Below are 26,047 nucleotides of genomic sequence, written 5' to 3'. Positions count from 1 at the left end.
AGCCATCATGGGGATGCTGAGAATAATTCAGACGATACCTTCTTGACGGCTCAGTTGGTAGGGCATGATACTCTTAACCCCAGGGTTGTGGGTTTGAGCCCCAAACTGGGCAAAATGAGTCCTGCATTGCTGGAAGTTGTATTCAATTACCCTCGTGGTTCCTTCCAACTCTACAATTCTATGAACTATGACAGAGGAAGGATTCCTTCTTTGACAACACCAACTCTTTGGAACACCTTGGCCAGAAAGACCCACTAGATCACCTCCCTGTTCTCCTTCCATGAGCCATGGAAGACGTTCCTTCCTTTCTAATGCTCTTCCTGGTCTCTGATGTGGAGGCCTTACAGGTTAGCATAATACTAATTGAAACACACAGAGAAGCTTACCCTGCTGATGGAATAAAGCAGTCCTGGCCTGTCAGAGCAAACTCCAGTGAAGCAGAACCTCAGCTTCCAATAAAACAGGTGCTCCCAGATGAATGTGATGAGGCTGAGGGCCATGGCAGCAGCAAGCATGTAGAAGACACCTGCCATGTTGTCAATGTCCAGCTGGCTGCTCATGACCTCGTTCTTCTCGTTGTGGCAAATGCCTGTTAGCCACAGAGTTTCCAGTTCCTCCATTTCACCTGGAAAATAGGAGAACAAAATAATAATGAGGTCCTAATGGTTAGGGTATGGAAATCCAAGAAGATCTCAGTGGTGAAAACCAGTGAGATGTTTCTATGCTGCATGGGCATCAGGGCTCAGCCCTGCCCAGACCTGAAATCAAAGGTCTCAGAGAAGGAGCAAGGTCGCTACCGGCAGCTCTCCACAATGCCAGTGCCTCTGAAAAGGCATTGGAGATGGATATCCCTTTCCCATGAATTTAGGTTCTCATGCCAGCTGCCTGGGTTCCTGGCTGGTTCTCAGTTTCCCTCCCCACAATCTCCGTCAAGGCCACAGAGGCAGAGCAGACAACAAGGCACACAGGAGTGTCAGGGCCACCTCAAGGACTGCCTCACCATGTACAAACTAGCCTGTGACTTCCATCAGAGACCTTTCTCCTTGTGCCCCATCTGAGGGAGATGTGAAGGGTGGCTACACAAGAACAGGTCTTTTCATTGGTGGCCCCCGATCTGTGGAATGTTCCCCTCACAGAGATGTGCCTGGCACCATCATCGACAGTCTGTAGGTACCAGACTAAGATCTTTTCATTCAGTCAGGCCTTGACTAATTAAGTTACTTCTCTTTTTTAATATTTTTTTTATTTAAAATTTAAAATTTTCAGTTACGCATTTTCCACAGTTATACATTCCCACAGTTATACAATCAATTGTCAACTTCCCTTCCTCCCTTTCCATGGTTCTTTTTAGTTTTCCATTATTGCTGCATATTCTATTCAAACATTCTCATCCCCCCCCTTCATTTGCATATTACCACAACATAAAATTATACTGTTGAATTTACACTAATCCTGCCACTGTTTTCACTTGTTCGCAATTATTTTCCAAATACACTGCAAGCATTGTCCATTTCCCTTAAGTTATTTCTAACAGCACTGAGTAGAACTCGTTTTTGATATATTATTAGATCAGCATTTCAGTCTTCATCATTTTGTGTGGTTTTTCCTGTTTTTAAACTGCTTCTATTGATTGTGTTTTATCTTGCTAAGTCTCTTTGAGGTGTCTCTTTTTGGTGTAAATAAATAATATTCAACATGCCCATGAACTGCACATGAGGCTACTCGGGAGAATGGGGAAGCCTTGGAAGCACCTCCCCAGAGTCTCATGGATCCATGAAAGGATGGAGCTTCCAGCTCGTATCTTCTTCTTTGGCGATCACTCGTAGCTGAGTAAGATTGTCTTCCATAAACACGGTTTTGAAAATGTGCAACCCATGGCATTCGCAACCCAAGATATGACTGTAGCTCCAAACTCCTGCCTTCTTGGACTTGGGAAAGGGACAATGTAACATGTTATGTCTTGTTCCTAAAAGCAATACGGTGCTAGAGGGTGAATGTCCATGAGAAATGAAATAAACTCACCAAGAACTGACTTTGGACATTCTGTAACTTCCTTCTTTGAAGTTTGTGCTATGACTCTAGTTTTCATAAATGTTGGTGCCCATTCTACTTATTTTATGCTACTTTTATTTACTTTATTCCTTTTTAATATTCCTTTCAAAATTATTATCTTTATTCTTATTCTTCTTCACATCTGCAAATGTATCCTATGTGCTTCTAATCGCAGTTTCCGAATGCTGGTCTTTGATCATTAATAATAAAGATCTGATTTGATTAAAAAAAAAAACCACCAAATCACACACTTCAGATTGGGGAAAATGAGAAACTGGAACAGACATATCTGTAGTATTTCTGCACAATATTGGTGATTCCTGCCTAGCACTTCTGAGAGACAACTGTGAACATAACTCACTTCACTGGTATCTGCCTGTCCCTATTGATTTGTAGTGGTGTGGAGCGGGGCAGAATGGAACTTCTTTCAGCCAGTTTGCAATGCTAATAAGAGCGAGGAATAATTATGCAATAAAGCAACATTTTGCATATACCAAAGCCAGTACAGTTTTCTCAGTTCCCCCCATCTCCCCCCACCCACCCAAAAAAACCCTGATGGCTTTTTGTTGCTGTTTCTGTATAGCTGTTAAGAACTGCTGAGATAAGAAGACGTCTCCTTTTGTTACAAAGCTGATGTAATTAGAGAAGGGAAAGTGGCTATTCAAGGCAGGACAAAGAGTAAATCTCTCATGGCTTGTGGGGTTGTTGGGGGGAGGCTTGTGGAGAGAGAAAATCACGATCCAGGAGAACTTTAAAAGAAATCGTTGAATAAGTCACTGCAAATCGCACCAGACTGATGCATTGCACATCACTCCCACCTAAATGCTTTCAGCTTCTGTGAATGCCGGAGGGCTTCCCATCTAAGGCGGTGAGGACTAAAGTTAAGAAGAGGAGACATCCTGAATGAAAGCAAAGTGGGGGTGGAGGGAGAGAGAAATGTCTTGCAGCTTTCTTAAAAAGAAATTAGCAAAATCATTAAGGATTCTCCCACCACCCACCCACCCACTTTCAAGGTGCCTTCTGGCCTTCGCGACTTTAAAAAAAATGTTTATTTTGTGCTTCAATTTTTTTCCTCTGCCACCATAATATTAAAAAAATTCTGGAAAGATGGCCGAGTCAATCATGGGTCAATCGTAGCCGGTCAAGGGAGGTGGTACATGACCCCAGTCAAGCTTGCAAAAATCTATCATCTGCCCGATAATAAATGTTGGAAATGTAAAGAAACTGAAGGTACATTCTTTCACCTTTGGTGGACGTGCCCAAGGATTAAGGCTTTCTGGGAGATGATATATAATGAATTGAAAAAGGTATTTAAATATACCTTCTTGAAGAAACCAGAGGCCTTTCTCCTAGGCATAGTAGGCCAATTGGTGCCAAAGAAGGACAGAACTTTTTTTATGTATGCCACAACAGCAGCAAGAATACTCATCGCAAAGTTTTGGAAGACACAAGATCTACCCACCCTGGAAGAATGGCAGATGAAAGTGATGGACTATATGGAACTGGTGGAAATGACTGGCAGAATCCGAGACCAGGGAGAAGAGTCGGTGGAAGAAGATTGGAAGAAATTTAAAGACTATCTACAGAAATATTGTAAAATTAATGAATGTTAGAATGATGTTGGATAGAAATTAAGTGGTTTTCAGCTGTAATACTATAAGGGAATATGAAAAATGGACTATTAATAGGTAAAAATTTAACGTTACAATATTTTAGGATTAAAGACTAGGATAAACAAAGAGGGTAAGGATTTGCTGAACCAACAAACTGAACTGGAATACAAAAAAGGGAGGCGTGAGGAGGTCCGGGAAATAAGCTAATGAAAAATAAGTAATGGAAAGAATGAGTTGTTTTTAACAATTTTTATTTTGTATTTTCTTATTTTTTTTATTTTAACTTTGTAATACTTTGAAAATCTTAATAAATATCTTATAAAAAAAATCATAGCCGGTCAAGGGGTCCAACTTGGCCCACTAAGCCATTTCCCCCAAATCATGCCCACCCACCATTTAACTGATGTCACTGGTGATGGCAGATGATGGGCTGGAGGACAGGGTTTAATCCTGCATCCGCTGTGCAGCCCTGTTTCCAGTAAAGGGACAGGATCACACAGCCTTGTTGTTGTTTACTCGTTAAGTCGTGTCCGACTCTTTGTGACCCCATGGACCAGAGCATGCCAGGCACTCCTGTCTTCCACTGCCTCCCGCAGTTCGGTCAAACTCATGCTGGTAGCTTCAAGAACACTATCCAACCATCTCGTCCTCTGTCTTCCCCTTCTCCTTGTGCCCTCCATCTTTCCCAACATCAGGGTTTTTCCCAGACAGTCTTCTCTTCTCATGAGGTGGCCAAAGTATTGGAGCCTCAGCTTCAGGATCTGTCCTTCCAGTGAGCACTCAGGGCTGATTTCCTTCAGAATGGATAGGTTTGATCTTCTTGCAGTCCATGGGACTCTCAAGAGTCTCCTCCAGCACCATCATTCAAAAGCATCAATTCTTCGGCGATCAGCCTTCTTTATGGTCCAGCTCTCACTTCCATACATCACTACTGGGAAAACCATAGCTTTTACTATACTGACCTTTGTTGGCAAGATGATGTCTCTGCTTTTTAAGATGCTGTCTAGGTTTGTCATTGCTTTTCTCCCAGCCTAGGTAGCAGTATTTCATCTGCAAGGCTCACCAGTGAACAGACGTCAGCAAGTTAGTCCACTGTGGGATGTAATGTGAGGATACCCAGAGCTTACGGGGTTAACAGCTCAAGGGAAATGATGTCCTGTCACTGGGGGCGTGTTCGCACCTTTGTTATGTGAACGTTTTTTACTTTCTGTTTTGGCTGTGACAGGAGAAGCATCATGCCTTCGCTATCTCCTGGTCGTTGTTTTGCTGCTGTACAATAAAGCTTCGTAGAATAGAAGCAGCTGTTGCATGGGGGTTTTACTGCATGGCTAAGATTCCTTCCACACAGGCACCGCTGGCAAGATACTCTGCTGTAGCTGGGAGAAGCAGGTTGGCACAATGGAAGCGGACTAGACGCCACAACAGTCCCGCTGTTCGCAGCCTTGACGGACTCTCAACGGAACATGTAATCCACTGGGAGCAGTCAAGTTCAACATTCCTTGTTTTGCTAGAGTGGACATGCAGGGCATGTTGGTTCAGTCAGCTGAACTTCCTGTTCCTCCTGGCCTGGAGCATCCATTCTTGCATGTGACTGGTAGGTGGGCGTGACCTTTCCAGACCTGGTAAAAGACCAAGTCAAGCAGCCACTTCTTCCCTCTCTTCGATCTTCTTTTTTGAACTTCCTGATTCACCTGGACTGGACTGCTGGCTGCCAGCCAAGCAGTCTCCCAGGTTATCTCCCATATGGGGTAAACCTGTTTGTACATGTTTGTAACTTTAAGCCCAAAAGCCTGCCTTCAGGGATCACACTGTGCCGATCGTGCGAAAAAACTACTTTTTGTTACTTATGAATAAGACTGTTGTGTCTTCATTCTTTTAGGAGGGCTCAGAGGAGTCTTGCCAGGAATAATAGGACATATCTCAATCTGGGCAAGCCAGATTGAATTTGTTGCCTCACACGAGTTTGCAGCCAGCTTTGTGCTGCATAAAAGGGGGAATGCACTCTGCTATATAAAGAAACTTGCTAGCGTGAGTTAGGAAGGGTATTAAGAATCAATATAGCCTCTCCTGCCCCCCTCAACATTCCCACATCCACATGGTCACCCTAGAGTCAAATGAAGCAAACAAGAGCTTTCCAAATAATGCAATCACCCCGCGCTGAGAGGCCATTTGAGGATGAAGAAGTTGACCGGCTTCAAAACAACAAGCAACCTCTGCTTGGAACAGAGATGACTGAGTAATAGCTATCAAGGCTATTTGCAAGCTAATAGCTATCTATAGTCTGCCGTGACCCTGTTCTTCAAAGCTCAGTAGGCATTGGATTGTTAAGCAGCACGTCTGATATTTCCCTCTCTCTCTCTCTCTCTCTCTCTCTCTCTCTCTCTCTCATATCATGCCAGGCAAAGCATAATTTCCCCCATATTCCCACCATTTCCCATTCCCCCGGCTACATCCCCTCTCTACTCCAAAGGAAACAGTGGGAACACTGCACTGGGAATGCTTTGCAGAAAAGGTTCAGACTGGTTGGGGGAGGGGGAAGGAAAGAAAGGATGATTTACGATGCCAATGGCTGCGATCCTCAGCACCACAGTTCACCCTCCAGGTAGGAAGAAGGCTCAGCCTCCAACATTATCATAAATGACATTTCTCCCATCGGAATGAATGGGCAGTTTGATGGGGCACTTGTTACAAAGAGGGCAGAATTGGAATCTCCCATCTGATGCCCGGTAGCCCAGCTTTTGCTGACAGGACAGTATCTCGGCAGACTGGGTGGATGTGCTGTGCTCCTCAGGGTTCCATGGTGCAATATATAAGGCTTCTGCCAATTTCTCCAGTTTAGGAAGACTGGAGTAGGTGCTCAGAAGGTGCTGTTGCTTGCCCATAGGAGCTGAGGCCCATTGGGTAGAAGGCAGGGAGGCCAAAGCAGGTGATGCTGGAGCCAATGGAAGGCGCTGCCAACTCCTCCTAGTTTTCTCCTCCTTCTGAATACTACAAGGGCAACATTGTTTTGACAAGCTTTTCCCCCTGGATGAAAAGATCTCTGCCTTAGTTGTTCGTTTTGTGCTGTTCTTCAATCTACCTTCCTTCCTCATTTATTTTGGACTGTTTTTAAAGATATTTTAAAGTGCTTTTATGGTGTTTAGAAATCACCCTGACATACATGCAAAAAGTGATACATAAATACATGAAGAATAAACTTATGAAAATAGGAAGCTGAACTATGCTCATCATCATGAAATGAAAAGCAGAACTTTACCAATGAATTATATTTTAGGTGGCTCAGGGAACTTTGTTATGGGGTGGCCTAATAATTTGGTAAATTATTCATCATCATCATCATCATCATAATTGATAGATAATGGTTATAATCAACTAATAGCAATTAATGTTAATAATTTAATAACATTAATTCTTAATTCTTAATACTTTAGTAGTGGTGGTATCCTTTGGAACTCCCTGCTGGTTTTTTCAGCACCTACTGAGGACGTTCCTTTTTCAAGGATCCTCTTGCGTGGAGATTTCTTATCCTAGCCTCTTTCTGTATCAGATCTGAAATGGTTTCCTTAATTGTTTTTATTGTGAATATTTGTACTGATCCTTTAATTGCTGATCGCTCTGGGTTGTTCGATGGGAGGCAATGCATAAACGAAATGAAAAGAATGAATAAGAAGAAGAGTTTGGATTTGATATCCCACTTTATCACTACCCTAAGGAGTCTCAAAGCGGCTAACATTCTCCTTTCCCTTCCTCCCCCACAACAAACACTCTGTGAGGTGAGTGAGGCTGGGAGACTTCAGAGAAGTGTGACTAACCCAAGGTCACCCAGCAGCTGCATGTGGAGGAGCGGGGAAGCGAACCCTGTTCACCAGATTACGAGTCCACCACTCTTAACCTCTACACCACACTGGCTCCTCTTTCCCCTCTTGCAAGAACACCTCGAGCAGGAAAGAAAAGTCCTTCTGACTTACCATCGCCAACAAATTGCAGCAATGCAAGATCGATGGCCCTTTTCCACGGCGACCCCTTCTGGAGAGCGATCCCATAGCCCGTCGTGGCAAAGATGTACCCACTGCCGATGGTCACCAGCTTGCACCCCTCATCCCGCCCGGCCTTGTAGTTCAGCACCGCTGCATCGTAGATGAAAGCATCCAACTTCCTGAAATAAAAAGTGGTGTTTTACAAGACACATTCAAGACAGCAGGCAAGTGAGCTCACGATTGTCCCCTTTGGCGTTGGTGACCTAGCGGCACTCAGAAGGCTTCTCCAGCAAGGTTAAGAGGCTTCTGCACTTTCAAACAATGACCAGGAGAGAAAAGAATAATCTTACAAATTTAAGGAGTTAACTGCCATGGGTTACAGTAGGGCTGCCACCTATGTTCTGGCAAAAATACAAAATACAGGACGGGGAAGGGGCTGAAGTGACTTGCATGGCGAGTTCCCGCTGCCCACCAGTAGGAATAAAGACACATGACATCGTTATTTTAGGTTAATGGGCTAAAATTGGCCACAGCTTTATTGGTTACAGGTGAAGAGCGGTATTGGCTTAGGCATTGGTACTAATCGACTATCCGGCTTCAGCCTGTCTGCCTGAAGGCCAGGAAGGGTTAACACCAGCAGGGGGAGCCCTGCTGATGCACATCAATTAGGAACTCCCCTGGGGTCACCGCTAGGGGGCGTGCTTTGGGCCCTGGCCTCCATAGGCTTCGGACGGGTCCACACCCCCCGGAATCCTTTACCGGACTACCCTTCAATATCCGGGGGAGGTGATGGCACTTCTCCCCCCCACCATTCATCTACATAACAATACCCCTAGCAATATGGCGGCCAAAGAGGAAGATCCTCTGCTGCGCTTGCCTTAAATGCAGCAAGCCACCACCCCCCCGAGCCAGCTGATTGGCTGGCCAGGGGATGACGTGGCAGAGGATTCCAGCCCCGCGCGACCGCAACACCACCTCCTCCTGAGGTCAGAAGTGGCTTTCAAAGCAATCCACCACAATCTATTGCTATCTAACAGGATGGCCCCTCTGGAATTTCTCTCTCTCTCTCTCTCTCTCTCTCACACACACACACACACACACACAGAGAGAGAGAGAGAGAGAGAGAGAGAGATGCATTTATAAATCTTCCTGTGCCTGGTTACCCAAAGCTTAAATACACATCATTTCACACACTCTTTCATTCATATATATATATATATATATCAATTTTTCTGTTTTACAATTTAAAGTACTCATTTATACATCTTTAAGATATCAATGACTTCCCTTCTTCTCTTTCCATGGTTCCTTTTACATATCGTAAATCCCTGCATATTTTACAGAAACTATACCATTCAGTCTTCCATTATTACAACCATCATAACTTATTTACACTGTTGAATGTATCTTAATGCTGCCAGCGTTTTCAGCTGTACACAGTTATTTTCCATACGCTCAATAAACGTTTCGAAAGGTCGGCGGTTCGAATCCCTGCGGCGGGGTGCGCTCCTGTCGTTCGGTCCCAGCGCCTGCCAACCTAGCAGTTCGAAAGCACCTCCGGGTGCAAGTAGATAAATAGGGACCGCTTACCAGCGGGAAGGTAAACGGCGTTTCCGTGTGCGGCTCTGGCTCGCCAGAGCAGCGATGTCACGCTGGCCACGTGACCCGGAAGTGTCTTCAGACAGCGCTGGCCCACGGCCTCTTGAGTGAGATGGGCGCACAACCCTAGAGTCTGGCAAGACTGGCCCGTACGGGCAGGGGTACCTTTACCTTTACCTTTTAATCTTCTCTAAACGTATGTTCTTCTTGTTCTCTTATTCTATATATTAAGTCTTCAAGCTGAGCATATTCCATCAGTTTAAGTTGCCATTCTTCTTTAGTTGGAACCTCGCTCATTTTCTATTTTGGGGCTAATGAAACATGGGTTGCAGTAGTGGCATACATAAATAACCTTTTTTGACAACTGGGAATTTCAGTCTTGAAGAGGGGAGGGAGGGAGGAAGGAAGGAAGGAATATTGTACCCAATATATTGTAGTCAATCAGAAATTATTTCAAGTATGCCATTCTATGATTAAATCCATCTTTCCGACACAACCTTATCGTCTAATGGTCATCATAATAATATTATCAGCCCCAAATAATAAAATGAAACAAAGCGCCAGGTAGATTATAGAAAAAGAAGGTAGAAATTCAATCCTCTTTGAGACAGTGGAAGGCCTTTCCGAGGCTATCAGATGTAACCGTGTAAAAGATCTGTTTTTAAAATAGACACGGAAATCTTCTTTCAAGGTTCACAGTCCCTGCCCTCATTATTTCTACTTTTCAAGAGAAGCAAGGGGGGCGGGGAGTGAACATGCTGTGGAACATTTAAAATAAAAAAATTAGTCAGGGCAGTTCCACTTTACAAAAAGGCTGCGGCGAAAAGACAATCGCTACATAGGTCGCTGCCTTATACAGAGTCAGAAATGTGGTCCGTACAGTTCATAATAATTTATTATTAATAATAATAATTTATTATTTGTACCCCGCCCATCTGGCTGGGTTTCCCCAGCCACTCTGGGCGGCTTCCACAGAGACCAAAAATACACTAAGATGTCACACATTAAAAACTTCCCTGAACAGGGCTGCCTTGAGATGTCTTCTAAATGTCAGGTAGTTGTTTATCTCTTTGACATCTGATGGGAGGGCGTTCCACAGAGCGGGCGCCACCACCGAGAAGGCCCTCTGCCTGGTTCCCTGTAGCTTTGCTTCTCACAATGAGGGAACCACCAGAAGGCCCTCGGCGCTGGACCTCAGCATCTGGGCAGAACGATGGGGGTGGAGACGCTCCTTCAGGTATACTGGGCCGAGGCCATTTAGGGCTTTAAAGGTCAACACCAACAACACTTTGAATTGTGCTCGGAACCGTAGAGCGCATTGCAGTAGTCCATCCAGAAGATAACCAGAGCATGAACCTGAGTAAGGTCTCAGCCTGCGTACCAGGTGGAGTTGGTAGTTCAGTAATGTCTTCACTGACTGGCAGGGGCTCACCAGGCTTTCAGGAGAGGGTTTATCTCAGCTCTACTTGTAGATGTCAGGGATTGAACCTGGCATCTTTTGCATGCAAAGCAGGTGCTCTCCTACTCAGCTACCCCAAATACATAGGTGGTGGCTCATAGCTGTGGACAACACATAGGAAACTGCACTATACAGACTCAGGTCGCTGGTGCATCTAGCTCAGTATTGAACCTGGGACCTTCTGCCTGCAAGATAGATGCTCTACCATTGATCTACAGCCCCTTTCCCATTTATTCCAAATAAAGCAGCTGCCTCTGTGTGAACACACACAGACACACACTATGGGAATAGCCTTGCCAGATAAAATCAGCAGGGACAACAACAGCTGGCGTGTGTTGCTGCTACTTTTGCTGTAAGAGTAATCCAAAGTTCTGCACCAAGAATTCTGAAACATGCAGGAAGAACTGCAGCACAGTAGGAGGGGGTCACACTTTCAATCTCTGGCACAGACAGCTGGAGGCAGGGAAGGAGCCCAGTTAAAAATCCTGAGCTGTTGTCCATCATTGTAGACCATGGGTAGGCAAATTAAGGCCTGGGGGCCAGATCAGGCCCAATCGCCTTCTAAATCCGGCCCACGGACGGTCCGGGAATCTGTGTGTTTTTACATGAGTAGAATGTGTGCTTTTATTTAAAATGCATCTCTGGGTTATTTAATAAAATAATAATAATAATAATAATAATAATAATAATAATAATAATAATAATATTTTTTTATACCCCACCCTTCCCAGTTCAAAAAACTGGGCTCAGGGCAGCTAACAACAAATTTGAAAACACTTAATTGATGCAACAACAAAAGACAGCATAAAATACGGTATAAAACATGAATAACAATAAATTTAGAATTCAAAAATCAATTTAGGGGGGAAAGCCATCCAATAAACATTAGATTATCACCAGGGCTAGCTGGCTAAATTAGTCTTATTTGGGCCAGTGAGGAGACATTTCTCTCTCCCTCCACCCCCACTTTGCTTTCATTCAGGATGTCTCCTCTAGACCTCAGTGTCCGGGCAGAACGTTGAGTCTGGGCTTTTCATCATGCAAAGCAAACCTTATCTTCCTGAGTTTCAAAGTCACTGGCTCCATTTGGAGCCTCTCCATGACCCCTCACCAAAATCCTCTGAGCGTACACAGCACTGCATCACGGACAGAATCTCCCCGAGAGCAACATTGTCCCCTGAAGATTGCATCGCGTTATTACCACTGTTACATAACTCTGTGTTATCGCCCCTGTTGCCTGAGTAGTTCACAGCCATCCATCACCGTGCTAGGAAATAAGATTCCGCTGACAGGGCCGCGCTGCTTAACTCTCTTTATGAAAAGACTCGTTGAGAGAGAAAGTAGAAACAAATGGCTTCGGTGCTTGATACAATCCCGGTGTTCATTACATGTCTTTCAGGCAAAGTTTTCAAAGTGGGAAATCAACAAGACTAGCAAAAGTCTCTCTCGTAAAGATGGAGAGCGGCTGGTGGCGCCGCTCGAGGGAGGAGAGGCTGTAGCGGAACACTTGGTTCCAATGCAAATGGTCCCAGGAGAGAAAAGGGCATTGTCTCAACACAAGTAGACACACATTCCAGATGTCAGGCACTGAGCGGATGAGGAGGACTGGTGGAAACCTTCTGTGCTGGGCCCGGGGGTAACCCGAGCAACGCGGTCCAGGTCCGGTCCCAAATCCAAGGATTCCGCGAAGAGTCAATCCGACAGGGCCAAGGCAGAACACAAAGGCAAAAGACCAGGCTAGGTCAGGCAGGTTCTAGCAAACAGCAATGTTGCTCCCGCAACCTGGGGCGGGGTCCAACAGCCTTTTATCTCTGTCAGGATAACGGCTGGTTCTGATCCCCCACTGACTCGCCTCCCTGTCTCGCCTGAAGGCAAGCACTCTCCTTCTCTCAGACCTCAGTCTCTGCAGCTCAGGAGATGTTGGTAGGTTACTAGACCCAGAGGCTTCCTCAGCCCCTCCTGACCCAACTGGTAGTGGAGCAGCTGTAAGTGATGGCCCAGCTGAAGTCAACAAGGTAATCCCCACATCTGGAGCCAGAGCAGGCTCAGGACCCTGACTCGGCCCAGCTGATGCTTGTTGCAGGGGAACCTGTGCAGACTGGGACTCTTCAGAATCAGGCCCCAGACTTGGTTCAGATGCCGCCTGAGGCAGAGGATCCGGTGCGGACTGAGACTCCTCTGGTTCTGAGTCCGAGCCCGAGTCCCAGGTCATCACACCTTCACCCCAAGAGGCTTCCAGGCATGGGGAAGATTAAGATAGTATGGACCTAGGTTCAGGGTGGTGGCAAATGGCACACACCCCAGAAGAAGCAGCAGCAAAGAGTTGGGAAATAATGGGGCATGAGGAGCAGGAACAAGCTAGCAGATGCTCTAGTTCTGAACAGAGACAGGACTCAGAAGTGGCAAAAACAGTACAGCAGACAGTTGATATTATGTCACTTGAAATACTGGCTCTCCCAGAACCAGACACTCCCTTTGTGTCTCAGACCAGAAAGCCAAACAGAGATGGAAAGTTTCCTTTGCCAGCCACCATAGAGTGTAAGGAGGGGTTTGGAAGCTAGGAAGTACAGCAAGGGGGGTGCGCACTCTGAACAACGTCTTGAGACTGAGGGAACATAATTCATGGTCTCTCTGTGTATTCTGTTCGTTTAAATAAAATAACTGGAAGAAGCTCTCCACAGTTCTTGTTTCACTAGGTAGTTGGCCCGTGAGTCGTGACACCAGCCATGTGAAAGCTCTTGAGGGGGTTGTGGAGACTGACCCATGGGGAGTGGCCTGTGGGAGTCCTGAGGGCCAGAAGAAGACATTTGGAGGGCCACCATCAGCTCCCTGGCTTGGGGTCCCCCATCCCTGCTCTACTGGGTTGTCTTGGTGTATATAAGGACCTTTTATACTTTGAAGGTTTGGGGTGTTCGTCTGGATAACACCCTGAATCCCTTCCCGTTCTTGGGGTCCTGTACCCAGTTATGTTAGAATCTGACAAGAGGGGTTTGTTGAACCAGTCAAACCCTGGGTAAGTGCCTGGTACCCCTGGAGTTTCTCACTACTATGAGATTGGGGTGGCGTGCAACCATACATTTGATAGAAGCTGATGTAAAGCCTTTGTGAGACAATGACCACATCTGACCACTCGTGTCTCCTCATCAGCATCCCAGAAGAATGTGTTGTGTTAGGAAAGCTACAACTAAGTGAGGGTGCCCTCCAGGCAAGTCATTGGATTGTAGAATTGGAAGGAAACCCAATGCTCATCTAGTCCAACCCCCTGCAATATAGGAATCTCAGCTAAAGCAGCCATGACAGGTGGCCGTCCAACCTATGCTTAAAACCTTCAATGAAGGAGAGTCCACAACCTCTGGAACAAGTCTGTTCCACTGTTGAACAGCTCTTACAGCCAGAAGGTTTTTCCTGGTGTTTGGTTGGAATCTCTTTTCTTGTAATTTGAAGCTGTTGGTTCAGGACCTCCCCTCTGGAGCAGGAGAAAACAAGCTTGCTCCATCTTCCATGTGACAGCCATTCAGATGTTTGAAGATGGCTATCATATCGCCTCTTGGTTTCCTCTTCTCCAGGCTAAACATACCCAGCTCCTTCAACCATTCCTCATACGGCTTGGTTTCCTGACCTAGGATGGGCGTTTATCACCCCTTCACCTGGCTTATAGGAGAACAATAGCGTGTCGTGGGAGCTGAGCTGAATGCAGGTTGGAAAAGCTAGAGACACAGACACATGCTGGATCTGTGCTGGACTAAGGGAGAAGCAAGATGCGTTGGTGTGTTGATGCCGTGAGCCCTCCCATCCTATGCTCAGATTGCAAATACGTGCAAATAAAGCCATATATCCTAAAGACCTTTCTCCCATCCACCTCACCTGGCTGGGAGATAGAAGAAAAAATAGCCAGAGTTGTGTGGGTGAGTTTGGCTGGTGCTGGAAGCTGGAGACAGACCCATGTCTTGCTCTGTGCTGAACCCAAGCTGGACTTTGGAGCTTCCCTGGAAACCAAATGGGGCAGCAAGATCTGTTGGGGTGCTCATGCCACGAGCCCCACCATCCTATGCTCAGGTTGAATAGATATGTAAATAAAGCCATATATCCTAAAGACACTACAGTCTCTGCTGACCTTCATTCCAGGGAGACCGAGCCCCAGGTGAGCACCTGGAACCCCAGGAGTCTCTCACCACTCAGAAATTGGGGTGGCATGCAACCATACATTTGCCAAGAGCTGATGTCAACCCTGTGCTGCCTGGAAACCTGGCGTTTGTGCTGGGCGACTGAAGGAAGAAGGAAGAGATGAGCTTTTGCGGTGCCCTTAATGCAGTTTGACAAATGGAGCTTCCTGGCACCTTTCAGGCAGGCTAAAAAATAAAAATAAACCTACCAAGTGTTCTGCATTGCTTGTCCATAGTAAGTCAAACTGACACACTCACATCTGTCAGGCTCTCTCTGATGTCACCCTCACTCCTCTCTGTGCCAGCTTAGAAAATTGTCTTTTCTCTGTCAGAGGGGCACATGGTGACAGAAAGAGGAGGAAAAGTTGCGTGCAAAGCTATTTAGCTTTGCTACACGGGGAGTTTGTTATGATGTGCAGTTATTGTTGTTGTCGTTCCATTAATGTACACAGGGCTTTACATTCGGGGTGCAAGAGTCATAGCTTAGAAGCAGAGCATCTGCTTTGAATGCAGAGGGTCCCAATTTCTATCCCCCGCCGTCTCCAGGAAGGACCGGGTAAATTAGAAAAATCACCTTGGCATTATGTTATTCCACCCCATTCATTCCACCACAAGGGAAACACCATGCAAATGGGGATGGCGGAGGGGGAACCCACGAGGCATTGTCTGAGGAGCGAAAGCAGCAGTAGCAGCAGATACTGATCATGGTCTCTGGGCTGACTTCTGTTCCAGATGTGGGGCAAATCGGCAAACAATGGCAACTTCTGTTCATGATCCCATTTTCATCAGGATTCTCCCACATCCCTAAATGAGGAGGGTCTTTGGGGAGGGATTGCTGCTCCGTGGCAAAGAGTTTCTTTTGCATCAAGAGGGTCCCTGTTTGCAAAGTGGAAGGTGCTTGTATGTATTTTTATGGGTTCAGTCTAGATCAGGCATGTCCAACTCCCTAGAGACTGTGATCTACTTCCAGTATAAAAATAATTGAAGTGATCTACCCATTGACATTGGGTTGCCCAGAGTTGTTGAGCTTTTGGGGTGTGGGTCAGAGTTCTTAAGCTACTGGGGGGGGGAATCAGTCAACTGATTGAACAGCACTGCCACTCACAAGACGAAGAAGAAGAGTTTGGATTTGATATCCCGCTTTATCACTACCCGAAGGAGTCTCAAAACAGCTAACAATCTCCTTTCCCTTCCTCCCCCACAACAAACACTTTGTGAGGTGAGTGAGGCTGAGAGACTTCAGAGAAGTGTGACTGGCCCAAGGTCACCCAGCAGCTGCATGTGGAGGAGCGGGGAAGCGAACCCGGTTCCCCAGATTACAAATCTACCACTCCTAACCACTACACCACACTGACTCTTACGCTTACCGGTAATTACTTGCGCTTGCTGCCAAGCACAGCTTCCGTTGCGCTGCGGCAGCAGAGGAACCTATCGCCAGGGGAGGGGGACAATGACATTCCTTGCCCATGATTGCCCATGATCAGCCACGATCGACCACAAACACCCCGGGGATCTACCCATCGATCGCGGCCAATCGGTTGAACATGTCTGCCTTTGATGATGCCCTGGGTCCATTCCAAATCTGTGGTCCTGTAGCTTTGAAGCTAGATGTACAAGAAGCAACTAGGTGAACTGGTCAAACTAGTCTTTAAACCTTAGCCACTCTGTTAAGTACCCTGCATCTTAAAAGACTGAGCTCTGTTTCCATAGAAACAAATGGACAGCCCTTTCTCCCATCCACCTCACCTGGCTGGTAGATAGAAGAACAATAGCCAGAGTTATGTGGGTGTGTTTGGCTGATGCTGGAAACTGGAGACAAAGACATGTCTTGTTCTGTGCTGAACCCAAGCTGGACTTTGGAGCTTCCCTGGAAACCAAATGGGGCAGCAAGATCTGCTGAGGTGCTCCTGCCACGAGCCCCTCCATCCTATGCTCAGGTTGAATAGATATGTAAATAAAACCATATATCCTAAAGGCACCACAGTCTCTGCCGAACTTCATTCCAAGAAAACGGAACCCAGCATAAAGAGGCTGGAACTCCTCGAAGCCTCTTGCTGCTCTAACGCTATACTTCAGGTTGTGAAACTATACCTAATGGCTTACACTGGCTTATGTAGGCTGATTGGGAAGTAAATGTTTGGACAGGCTAGTAGCTTTCGTATGCCAATTTGCAAGGCTGCTTTCTTACGCACACATATACAAATCACAGGAAATGGATTCATTCAGCTCCCGGTCCTGCGACATAAATCAAGAACCGCTACCCTAGAATATGGTTTACCGAGCGCACTCTGCCAGTCTCAGATTTAGAAATACTGTCCCCAGAAAGATCTTTTTTTGCAATCTATCTTTCTGCACCGTGTGGGTTTTTTATGCCTGATCTATTGATCTGAACTCATTCTGTCTGATATAACTAAGTAGATGGTATAGAAATAACTTTCGTAGTTACTCTATGTGACAAATGGTTGCCAAATTTTGCTCTTCCCACCAGTCCTAATCTAAATAGCAGCTGTTAGCACTTTTCTGTTGGTGCAGTAAAAAGTGGAGCAACCAGTAGCTCTTCTCCATAAGAACCACCCATCTAGATCAGTCTAGCAATGGAAGAGTCAGGCAACTTCCGTTTCACATCAGTTCTGCACAGATTCAATCGTACATCCATTCCATAATCATTTTTGTGGATTTTTTTAAAAAATTCAAAATTTTGTATTGAAGCTGTGCATACTTTGTCAGCATTTTGTATGTATTCTCCCCCCAAATATGTAATATTTTTGTATACTTTCCACTACATTTTCTCCAAAAATATGTATCTCTTTCTTTCTCATGCCTTCTTAAACCAAAACTGCATTGCAAAATTTGAGCATGTGTGCAATCCTAGAGAAAGCTGAATTCTGACCCAGTATACACATCTGGGATGTGTCCTGTGAACTTTACAATGTAGACCTAACAAATATTTCCTCCAGCACCTGGTTCACAACAGTAAGCCAGTCAGATGCTTCCGGGAAGCCCAAAGGTGGAGCAATGTCTATATCCTGTTGTTGCTCCCCATCAACTGATATTCAGAGCAACTGATATATTGCTCCTGAACATAGATGCACTATTTAGCCATGGACCTAGCCAGTGAATCTGTCCTCCCCTTTTGTAAGGTGACCCAAACAGGCAGCATCTAAAGATAGCACATTCCATTAATTATCTCTGTGTGTGAAGTCTTTCTTTCTTTGGCTGACCTGAACATCCCACAAATCAGTTTCATTGGATGTTGAATTCTAAAATTATGGAAGGGAGGGGAAAAACTCATTTCCTTCCACACCACCAGTACTTTTTTTACAAGGTGTGACCAGAAGGCTCGGCGAATGATCACAGAAATCGGACAGCAATAAATATTTGAACATACAACCTCACAGGCCTTCAAAGTAGGCCCCATCTGATATAATGCACCATTGACAACGTTTGTAGAACTGTTGGAAACATCTGGAGAAGTCCTCTTTTCATACTGCTTTCAGTTCCCTTGTCACAGCGGCTTGGATGTGTGAAATGTTGGAAAATCTGTGCCCTTTCAGTCCAGATGTTTTGGGAATCCGGTGGGGCCAGATCAGGAGAATATGGAGGATGGGACAACTCAGTAACCTCAGTAACAATTTCACGTGGAATATGCAATTCTTCCACCATCATTCGGATGGACAGACACCAATCCCACATCAATAACTCATGAACTCTTTCGACATTTGCCGCCATTCTGCTCACCGCCAGACTGAGGGTCATCTTTGATGGTTTGCCGCCCTTCACAGAAATGCTTAAACCACTCATACACTGTCTTTAGAGTTGCAGCTTCATCTCTGTACACAATTGTGAGCATTTCGTGGGTTTTCGATGCTGGTTGAATGTTCAAATATTTCTCGCTGTGTGATTTCTGTGACCATTCACTAAACTTTCCGGTCACACCTTGTCTACACTTCCCATCATGCACTGCTGCCCACAGAGTAAACCCAAGGTCCCAACTAGCATAGGCATGGAGCTCAAGGTGGCTTACATGGTTTCCGTCCTTCTCAATTAAAACCCACAACAAGCCTTTGAGGTAGGTTAGGCCAAGAGGCAGTGACTGGCTCCCCAGGTCACCTAGTGAGTTTCTTTGTTGGTGATTTGAACCCTGGTCTCTTCCAGATCCTAGCCTGAAACCCCTCATAGTTCACCATTCTTTCTTCTTCCTCCTCCTCCTCAAATTAACAGCCTCTAACCGAAATCATCATCAGTATGAGAGCACCTTCTCCTCACATGCTTAAGAAGGAGGGAACAGTGCAGGAGGGGGAATCCAAACTTCAGGGAAGACAAAGCGTCCCCACACTGTTTCTAATCTCCCCTTACCAGCCTCATCTGTCAAAACTTCACATTCTCGCACAGCGACATGCGAGGCAACAACAGAGCGTGGGGAGAGAGAGAGAGAGAGAGAGAGAAGGCTACAAGCACCATCAAAAGCTCCCCACTGCAATTGCCAGATCCCACAGACTCTGCAAAGGCTTTCAGCCGCTGCCTCGTGCCTCCTTTCTGTCTGGTGAAGACGGTTTCCTTTCTCATTTGCCAGAAAAGAAAGCGGTTGGGAGCCGAACTGACATAGCAAGAGCCTGAACCACGGATGTTTGGAAGAGCGATTTGTTATCTCTTAGTGGGATTCGCCTTCCTCCCCCTCCCTTTTCATCAAGAAGCCAAGAAAAGGGACGCTTTTGCATTGCAATTCATTTGACAAAACACATCCCCTCATTTGTCTATGCATAGCTCCCTATTCTATGTCTCGCTGTGCCGGGAGAAGCTGTCTTCAGGTTAAATGGCACCTTTGCCAAATTAAAAAGTGGCCAGCAAAGAACCAGGTATGTGTCCTGGGCTGCTTGGATGCAGAGGGATGGTGGAAGGAACCAGCTGGGGAACCACCATGGAAAGAAAGATCAGAGCCCAGGGAGTGGTGGTGGGTCAAAGGGAGTGGTCAGAGGGTGAGTGGTCAGGGGGAGAAGAAGAAGATGAATGGGAGAAAGAGGTGTCAGAAGCAGAAGAGGAAACCGTGCTTAGTGAGCAGGGAGAGTCTGTGGCAGAAAGAAGCCCAGAATCAGAGGCAGAAGCTGAAGCAGAAAAGGAGTGAGGTCAAGAGGCAGAGATGAGTCTGGCTGGTGAAGAGTCTTCTAGAACCAGAAGAGGTATGAAGAGGGTGGAGGAGAGATTGGCTTCATACATGCCCAGTCTCCGAATGCTGGGAAAAACCCTGGAGAAGAGGGCTGGCTGTGGGGAGGCAGGGACTTTCATTCTCGGCAAGTGATCCATGGGACAAGACCTACTGTGGTCATTAGGCCTGACACTCCACTAAGTGTGCAGATCATGTTCTTACTAGTAAAGAGTTAACTGCAACTTACACAGTGTGATTTACTGGTGGCTTACTCTGACAGTATGCGTTGCAGCAGCAGCAAAAAAATCAAAATCAAATGCTATTCTAGGCTTCATCAACAAAAGTATAATGTCTAGATCAAGGGAAGTAAGAAGAGCACTCTATTCTGCCTTGGTCAGACCCCACCTGGAATTCTGTGTCCAGTTCTGGGCACCACAATTTAAGAAAGAAATTGACAAGCTGAAATGTGTGCAGAGGAGGGCAACCAAAATGAAAAAGGGTCTGGAAACCAAGCTTTAGGAGGAATGGCTGAGGGAGTTGGATATATTTAGCCTGGAGAAGAGGAGACTAAGAGGAGATTTAATAGCAATCTTCAAATATTATTATTATTTTTTATTTATTGTATTTATATAATGCCCCATGTCTGGAGGTCTCAGGGCGGTTCACAGAACAAAATCAAAATACAAAACTACAAAATATATACTCAAAATAGAAAAACTCAATACCCACCCCCCCAAAAAAAAACCTCACACATTTTAAAAGGGCATAGGATGTCAAACAAATCAACCAAAGGTCTGGTTAAAAAGGACTGTTTTTGCCTGGCACCTGGCGAACTTCCCTGGGGAGAGAAATCCACAGATGGGGAGCCACTGCAGAGAAGACCCATTCTCATTTTGCCACCCTTTGGTCCTCTCATTTAAGGATTTAAAGGTCAAAATCAGCACTTTAAATTGGGCCCAGAAACTAACTGGTAGCCAACCTGGCTGCTGAATTCTGCACTAGTTGAAGTTTTCGAACCGTCTTCAGAGGTAGAACGCATTGTAGTAATCTAACCTTGAGGTTACCAGAGCATAAAAGGTAAAGGGACCCCTGACCATTAGGTCCAGTCACGGACGACTCTGGGGTTGCAGCGCTCATCTCGTTTTACTGGCTGAGGAAGCCAGCGTACAGCTTCTGGGTCATGTGGCCAGCATGACTAAGCCGCTTCTGGCGAACCAGAGCAGCGCACGGAAACGCTGTTTACCTTCCTGCTGGAGCAGTACCTATTTATCTACTTGCACTTTGACGTGCTTTCAAACTGCTAGGTTGGCAGGAGCAGGGACCAAGGAATGGGAGCTCACCCCGTCGCAGGGATTCAAACTGCTGACCTTCCGATCGGCAAGCCCTAGGCTCTTTGGTTTAACCCACAGTGCCACCCGCATTGTGACAGCAGTAATTAGGCTATCCCTGTCCAGATAGGAGCATAGCTGGGCCACCAGCCAAAGCTGATGGAAGCCACTGAGGCCACCTGAGCCTCTTTATCTTAAGGGCCGTCACATGGAAGATGGAGCAAGCTTGTTTTTTCCTTCTCCAGAGGTTGGACCTGAAGCAATGGATACAAATTACAAGAAAGGAGATTCCACTTAAACATTAGGAACAATAAGAACTGTTTGACAGTGGGATTGACTACCTTGGAAGGTTCAAAAATAGAGATTGGATGGCCACGTGTCAGGATACATTAGTTTTGAAGGCTGTATTGCAAAGGGTTGGGCTTCCTTGAGGTCACTTCCAACTCTACAATAATTTGATTTAAGGAAGAGAGGATTCCTTCCAGCCCCTATTCCATTCCTTTATCACAGGGGTGAGGAACCTCAGAAACAGGAACCAAATGTGACCTTCTGGCACTTCCTCGTTGGTACCTGGTACACTCTCCATGTCAGAGGTTACTGGGGATGAAGGAGAAATTGGTTCAGTCTTCAGGGAGGGGAGGCATCTTCCTCCCTCCCTCCCTTCCTTTCCAGGGGCTCATTATGTCATTGATAAGAAACATCAGTCAGGGCGAAGTTCAAAGTGACACCTTGCAATAGCCTTCATTGCATTATTCTTTCCACAGGCAGCAAATCTGATTGAGTATAGATTGGATCTGTGTCCGCAGGCTCTGAGATGCCTGCTCCCTGCAACCCCTGAAGAAATTTGCTATAATAATCTAATCTATTAAACACTGTGTCCATATTTAACTCGTCTTGCAGGGCATCTGGGAGCATCAGCTGAAACACATATGCTTTTTCTTCTTCTTCAGGGAATGTGGCCATTTTGGAAGGGCAACACCCAGGACCACCTGACGATGCTGAATATTGGAAAATTCGGGACAGACAAAAAGGAAGCATTTTTTTTTTTTTTTTGGCAGAGCTCGTAGGTGAACTATGGAATTTGGTGCTGGAGAGGTAGTGATGGCCACCAACTTGGATGGTTATCAATACCAGATATAATATTCAGCTAGAATCCTGGGAAAGGTTGTGGAAGGAAGGTATTAACTTTACTGCATGCAGTGCACTTAAAGAAAATGTTATGAAAATTATGTATAGATAGTATTCAACACCAGTTAACTGGCTAAAATGTGCAAGACAAGAACCAATGAGTGTTGGAAATGTAAAGAAAGGGGAGGTATCTTCTTCCACTTGCAAAGAGGTAAAGGCTTTCTTGGAAATGGTATATAATGAGTAAAAGAAAATGTTTAAAAATATTTTTGTTAAAAAACCAGAAGCTTTTCTGTTGGGTATAGTGAGTAAAGAGATACCAAGGGAAGATAAAAGACTGTTTATGTATGCAACAACTGCGGCAAGAATTCTTTTAGCCCTAAAATGGAAGCAACAAGAACTACCAATGAAAGAAGAGTGGCAGATGAAGATGATGGGCTTTGCAGAACTGGCAAAGCAGACAGGAAAAATCCAAAACCAGCAAGATCAAGTATTCCAAAAAGACTGGAGTAAATTTATACGATATCTGAAAGATCATTGTAAGCAATTAACACCACCAGCAGGGTTGTCTGAAGACTTGTAATGAGAAATTTTCTACCTTTCTACCTTTGTTTAAATTTTGAGTCATTTTATAATGAGTGCAATTAGAATTGGAAAATGTACACAATGCAATGATATAAGGGTTAATTTTGAAAGCCAAGAGGCGGGAGGGAAGGAAGTTGATAGGCTCTAAAGAGCCAGGGCATAAAGTAAATAATGATGATGTGAATGTATATAATTAAATGGAAAATAAATAATATATATATATATAAAAAACAAAGTGGATTAGACAACTTGATGGAGGATTGGGCTAGCTATGGCTACTAGCCAGGATTGCTACATTCTAGTGCCTGATCACATCATCTGTCTCCTGAGAAATCTCTATGTGGGACAAGAAGCTACAGTTAGAACTGGATATGGAACAACTGATTGGTTCAAAATTTGAAAAGGAGTATGACAAGGCTGTATTTTGTCTCCCTGCTTATTTAACTTATATGCAGAATTCATCATGCGAAAGGCTGGGCTGGATGAATCCCAAACCGGAATTAAGATTGCCGGAAGAAATATCAACAACCTCAGATATGCAGATGACACAACCTTGATGGCAGAAAGTGAGGAGGAATTAAAGAACCTTTTAAGGAGGGTGAAAGAGGAGAGTGCAAAATATGGTCTGAAGCTCAACATCAAAAAAACTAAGATCATGGCCACTGGTCCCATCACCTCCTGGCAAATAGAAGGGGAAGAAATGGAGGCAGTGAGAGATTTTACTTTCTTGGGCTCTATGATCACTGCAGATGGTGACAGCAGTCATGAAATTAAAAGATGCCTGCTTCTTGGGAGAAAAGCTATGACAAACCTAGACAGCAGCTTAAAAAGCAGAGAGATCACCTTGCAAACAAAGGTCCGTATAGTTAAAGCTGTGGTTTTCCCCGTAGTGATGTATGGAAGTGAGAGCTGGAGCATAAAGAAGGCTGATCGCCGAAGAATTGATGCTTTTGAATTATGGTGCTGGAGGAGACTCTTGAGAGTCCCATGGACTGCAAGAAGTTCGAACCTATCCATTCTGAAGGAAATCAGCCCTGAGTGCTCCCTGGAAGGACAGATCCTGAAGCTGAGACTCCAATACTTTGGCCGCCTCATGAGAAGAGAAGACTCCCTGGAAAAGACCCTGATGCTGGGTAAGATGGAGGGCACAAGGAGAAGGGGACGACAGAGGACGAGATGGTTGGATAGTGTTCTCAAAGCAAACAGCATGAGTTTGACCAAACTGCGGGAGGCAATGGAAGACAGGAGTGCCTGGCGTGCTCTGGTCCATGGGGTCACGAAGAGTCGGACACGACTAAACGACTAAACAACAACCTGAATTGTGGGAAGTAGTATGGCTTTTATGTACTGGTAGCTGGGAATCACGGGACGTGGGTGGCGCTGTGGGTTAAAGCCTCAGCGCCCTAGGGCTTGCCGATCGAAAGGTCGGCGGTTCGAATCCCCGCGGTGGGGTGCGCTCCCGCTGCTCGGTCCCAGCGCCTGCCAACCTAGCAGTTCGAAAGCACCCCCGGGTGCAAGTAGATAAATAGGTACCGCTTACCAGCGGGAAGGTAAACGGCGTTCCGTGTGCTGCGCTGGCTCGCCAGATGCAGCTTGTCACGCTGGCCACGTGACCCGGAAGTGTCTCCGGACAGCGCTGGCCCCCGGCCTATAGATGTGAGATGGGCGCACAAACCCCAGAGTCTGTCAAGACTGGCCCGTTCGGGCAGGGGTACCTTTACCTTTACTAGCTGGGAATCACAGGTGGAAAGTGTGCTGTGGTTCTCAGATTCTGCTTGTGGCCTTCTCATGGGCATCTTGATAGCCACTATGAGAACATTCTACAAGATCAAGTGGGCCTAAACCTACAGGGTCTTCTTAGTATTGGGGTGTTTTGTCATCCTCAAGCGTAGCCTAGTAATTCAAAATGCCGGGACGAAAACTGGCATTGACCCACGGAAGCCCACAACATTGATGGGTCATGGATCATCTTGCCAAACTCGTAATATTTCTTCCTGCTCATTCCTGACTCAATGCCCCGATACGTTATTCAGCACCAGGGATTAGGCTGAATCCCAAACTATTGTGAGCAATGAATAGAAAGTCGACAAAGACCACATACGCCTTCTGAAGGTCTGGCATTGTTTTTATCGTGGACCAGTCATCGTGAGGCAATTCTTTGATATGGTAATAGTCGACGCAAGAAAAGAAGAAACGTCAACATTAATCTCCTTTAAGGAATAATAATAAAAAGTGAACTGTGAAAAAGATGATTTCTGTTGGCATCTGGCTGGCTGACTAGATGGGCCTTTGGTTTGATCCAGCAGCCAGGCTCGTTTGTCTTATTGTGTTCCTCCCTATTAGCTCTAGTATTGCACATTTTGTGTCTATCCTCCCTGAAGGCAGAGAGCAGAAGAGTGGATTCCAAAATGCACCAGCATCAGATCTGTGCAATGGTCTGCAATGGTGCAGATCAGGTGAATCTCCCAGCCTTTCCTGGTAGGACTCTAATTATGCTCCCATGTTTGTTTGTTTGTTTGTTTGTTTGTTTGTTAATTATAGTGCTGTGGTACTTACAAATTCTAGGGATGCGGGTGGCCTAGGACTTGCCGATCAGAAGGTCAGCAGTTCGAATCCCCACGACGGGGTGAGCTCCCGTTGCTCAGCCCCTGCTCCTGCCAACCTAGCAGTTCAAAAGCACGTCAAAGTGCAAGTAGATAAATAGGTACCACTCCGGCGGGAAGGTAAATGGCATTTCTGTGCGCTGCTCTGGTTCGCCAGAAGCGGCTTAGTCATGCTGGCCACATGACCCGGAAGCTGTATGCCGGCTCCCTCAGCCAATAAAGCGAGATGAATGCCGCAACCCCAGAGTCGGTCACGACTGGACCTAATGGTCAGGGGTCCCTTTACCTTTACCTTTACCTTACAAATTCTATTTCTATTTATTCATTTTTATTTAGCACATTCTAGACATGCCATTTTTAAAAAACATCTGAGTGTTTTACATAAAATAGTACCTAA

The 26,047-nt window shown here is 45.7% G+C and overlaps 1 protein-coding gene across 3 annotated transcripts in view; it reads right to left on the bottom strand.

The window, feature by feature from the left end:
* Positions 1 to 26,047, bottom strand: part of GRIN2A (glutamate ionotropic receptor NMDA type subunit 2A) — a 227,717-nt gene that overhangs the window by 14,388 nt on the left and 187,282 nt on the right. For all 3 annotated transcript variants that reach the window (XR_014213659.1, XM_082199615.1, XM_082199614.1), the window contains exons 12-13: positions 7,634 to 7,821; positions 387 to 625 (exon numbers count right to left, since the gene is read on the bottom strand). Coding sequence is in view for 2 of the 3 variants with exons in the window: in XM_082199615.1 (XP_082055741.1) it covers positions 387 to 625; positions 7,634 to 7,821 (427 nt within the window). In the remaining variant the exon portion in view is untranslated. The remainder of the gene's footprint in view (positions 1 to 386; positions 626 to 7,633; positions 7,822 to 26,047) is intronic.

The sequence above is a fragment of the Podarcis vaucheri genome (genome assembly GCF_965113315.1).
Source record: "Podarcis vaucheri genome assembly, chromosome: 14".
In the NCBI taxonomy this organism is placed as follows: domain Eukaryota; kingdom Metazoa; phylum Chordata; class Lepidosauria; order Squamata; family Lacertidae; genus Podarcis; species Podarcis vaucheri.
This window is presented reverse-complemented; position numbering and strand designations above follow the sequence as displayed.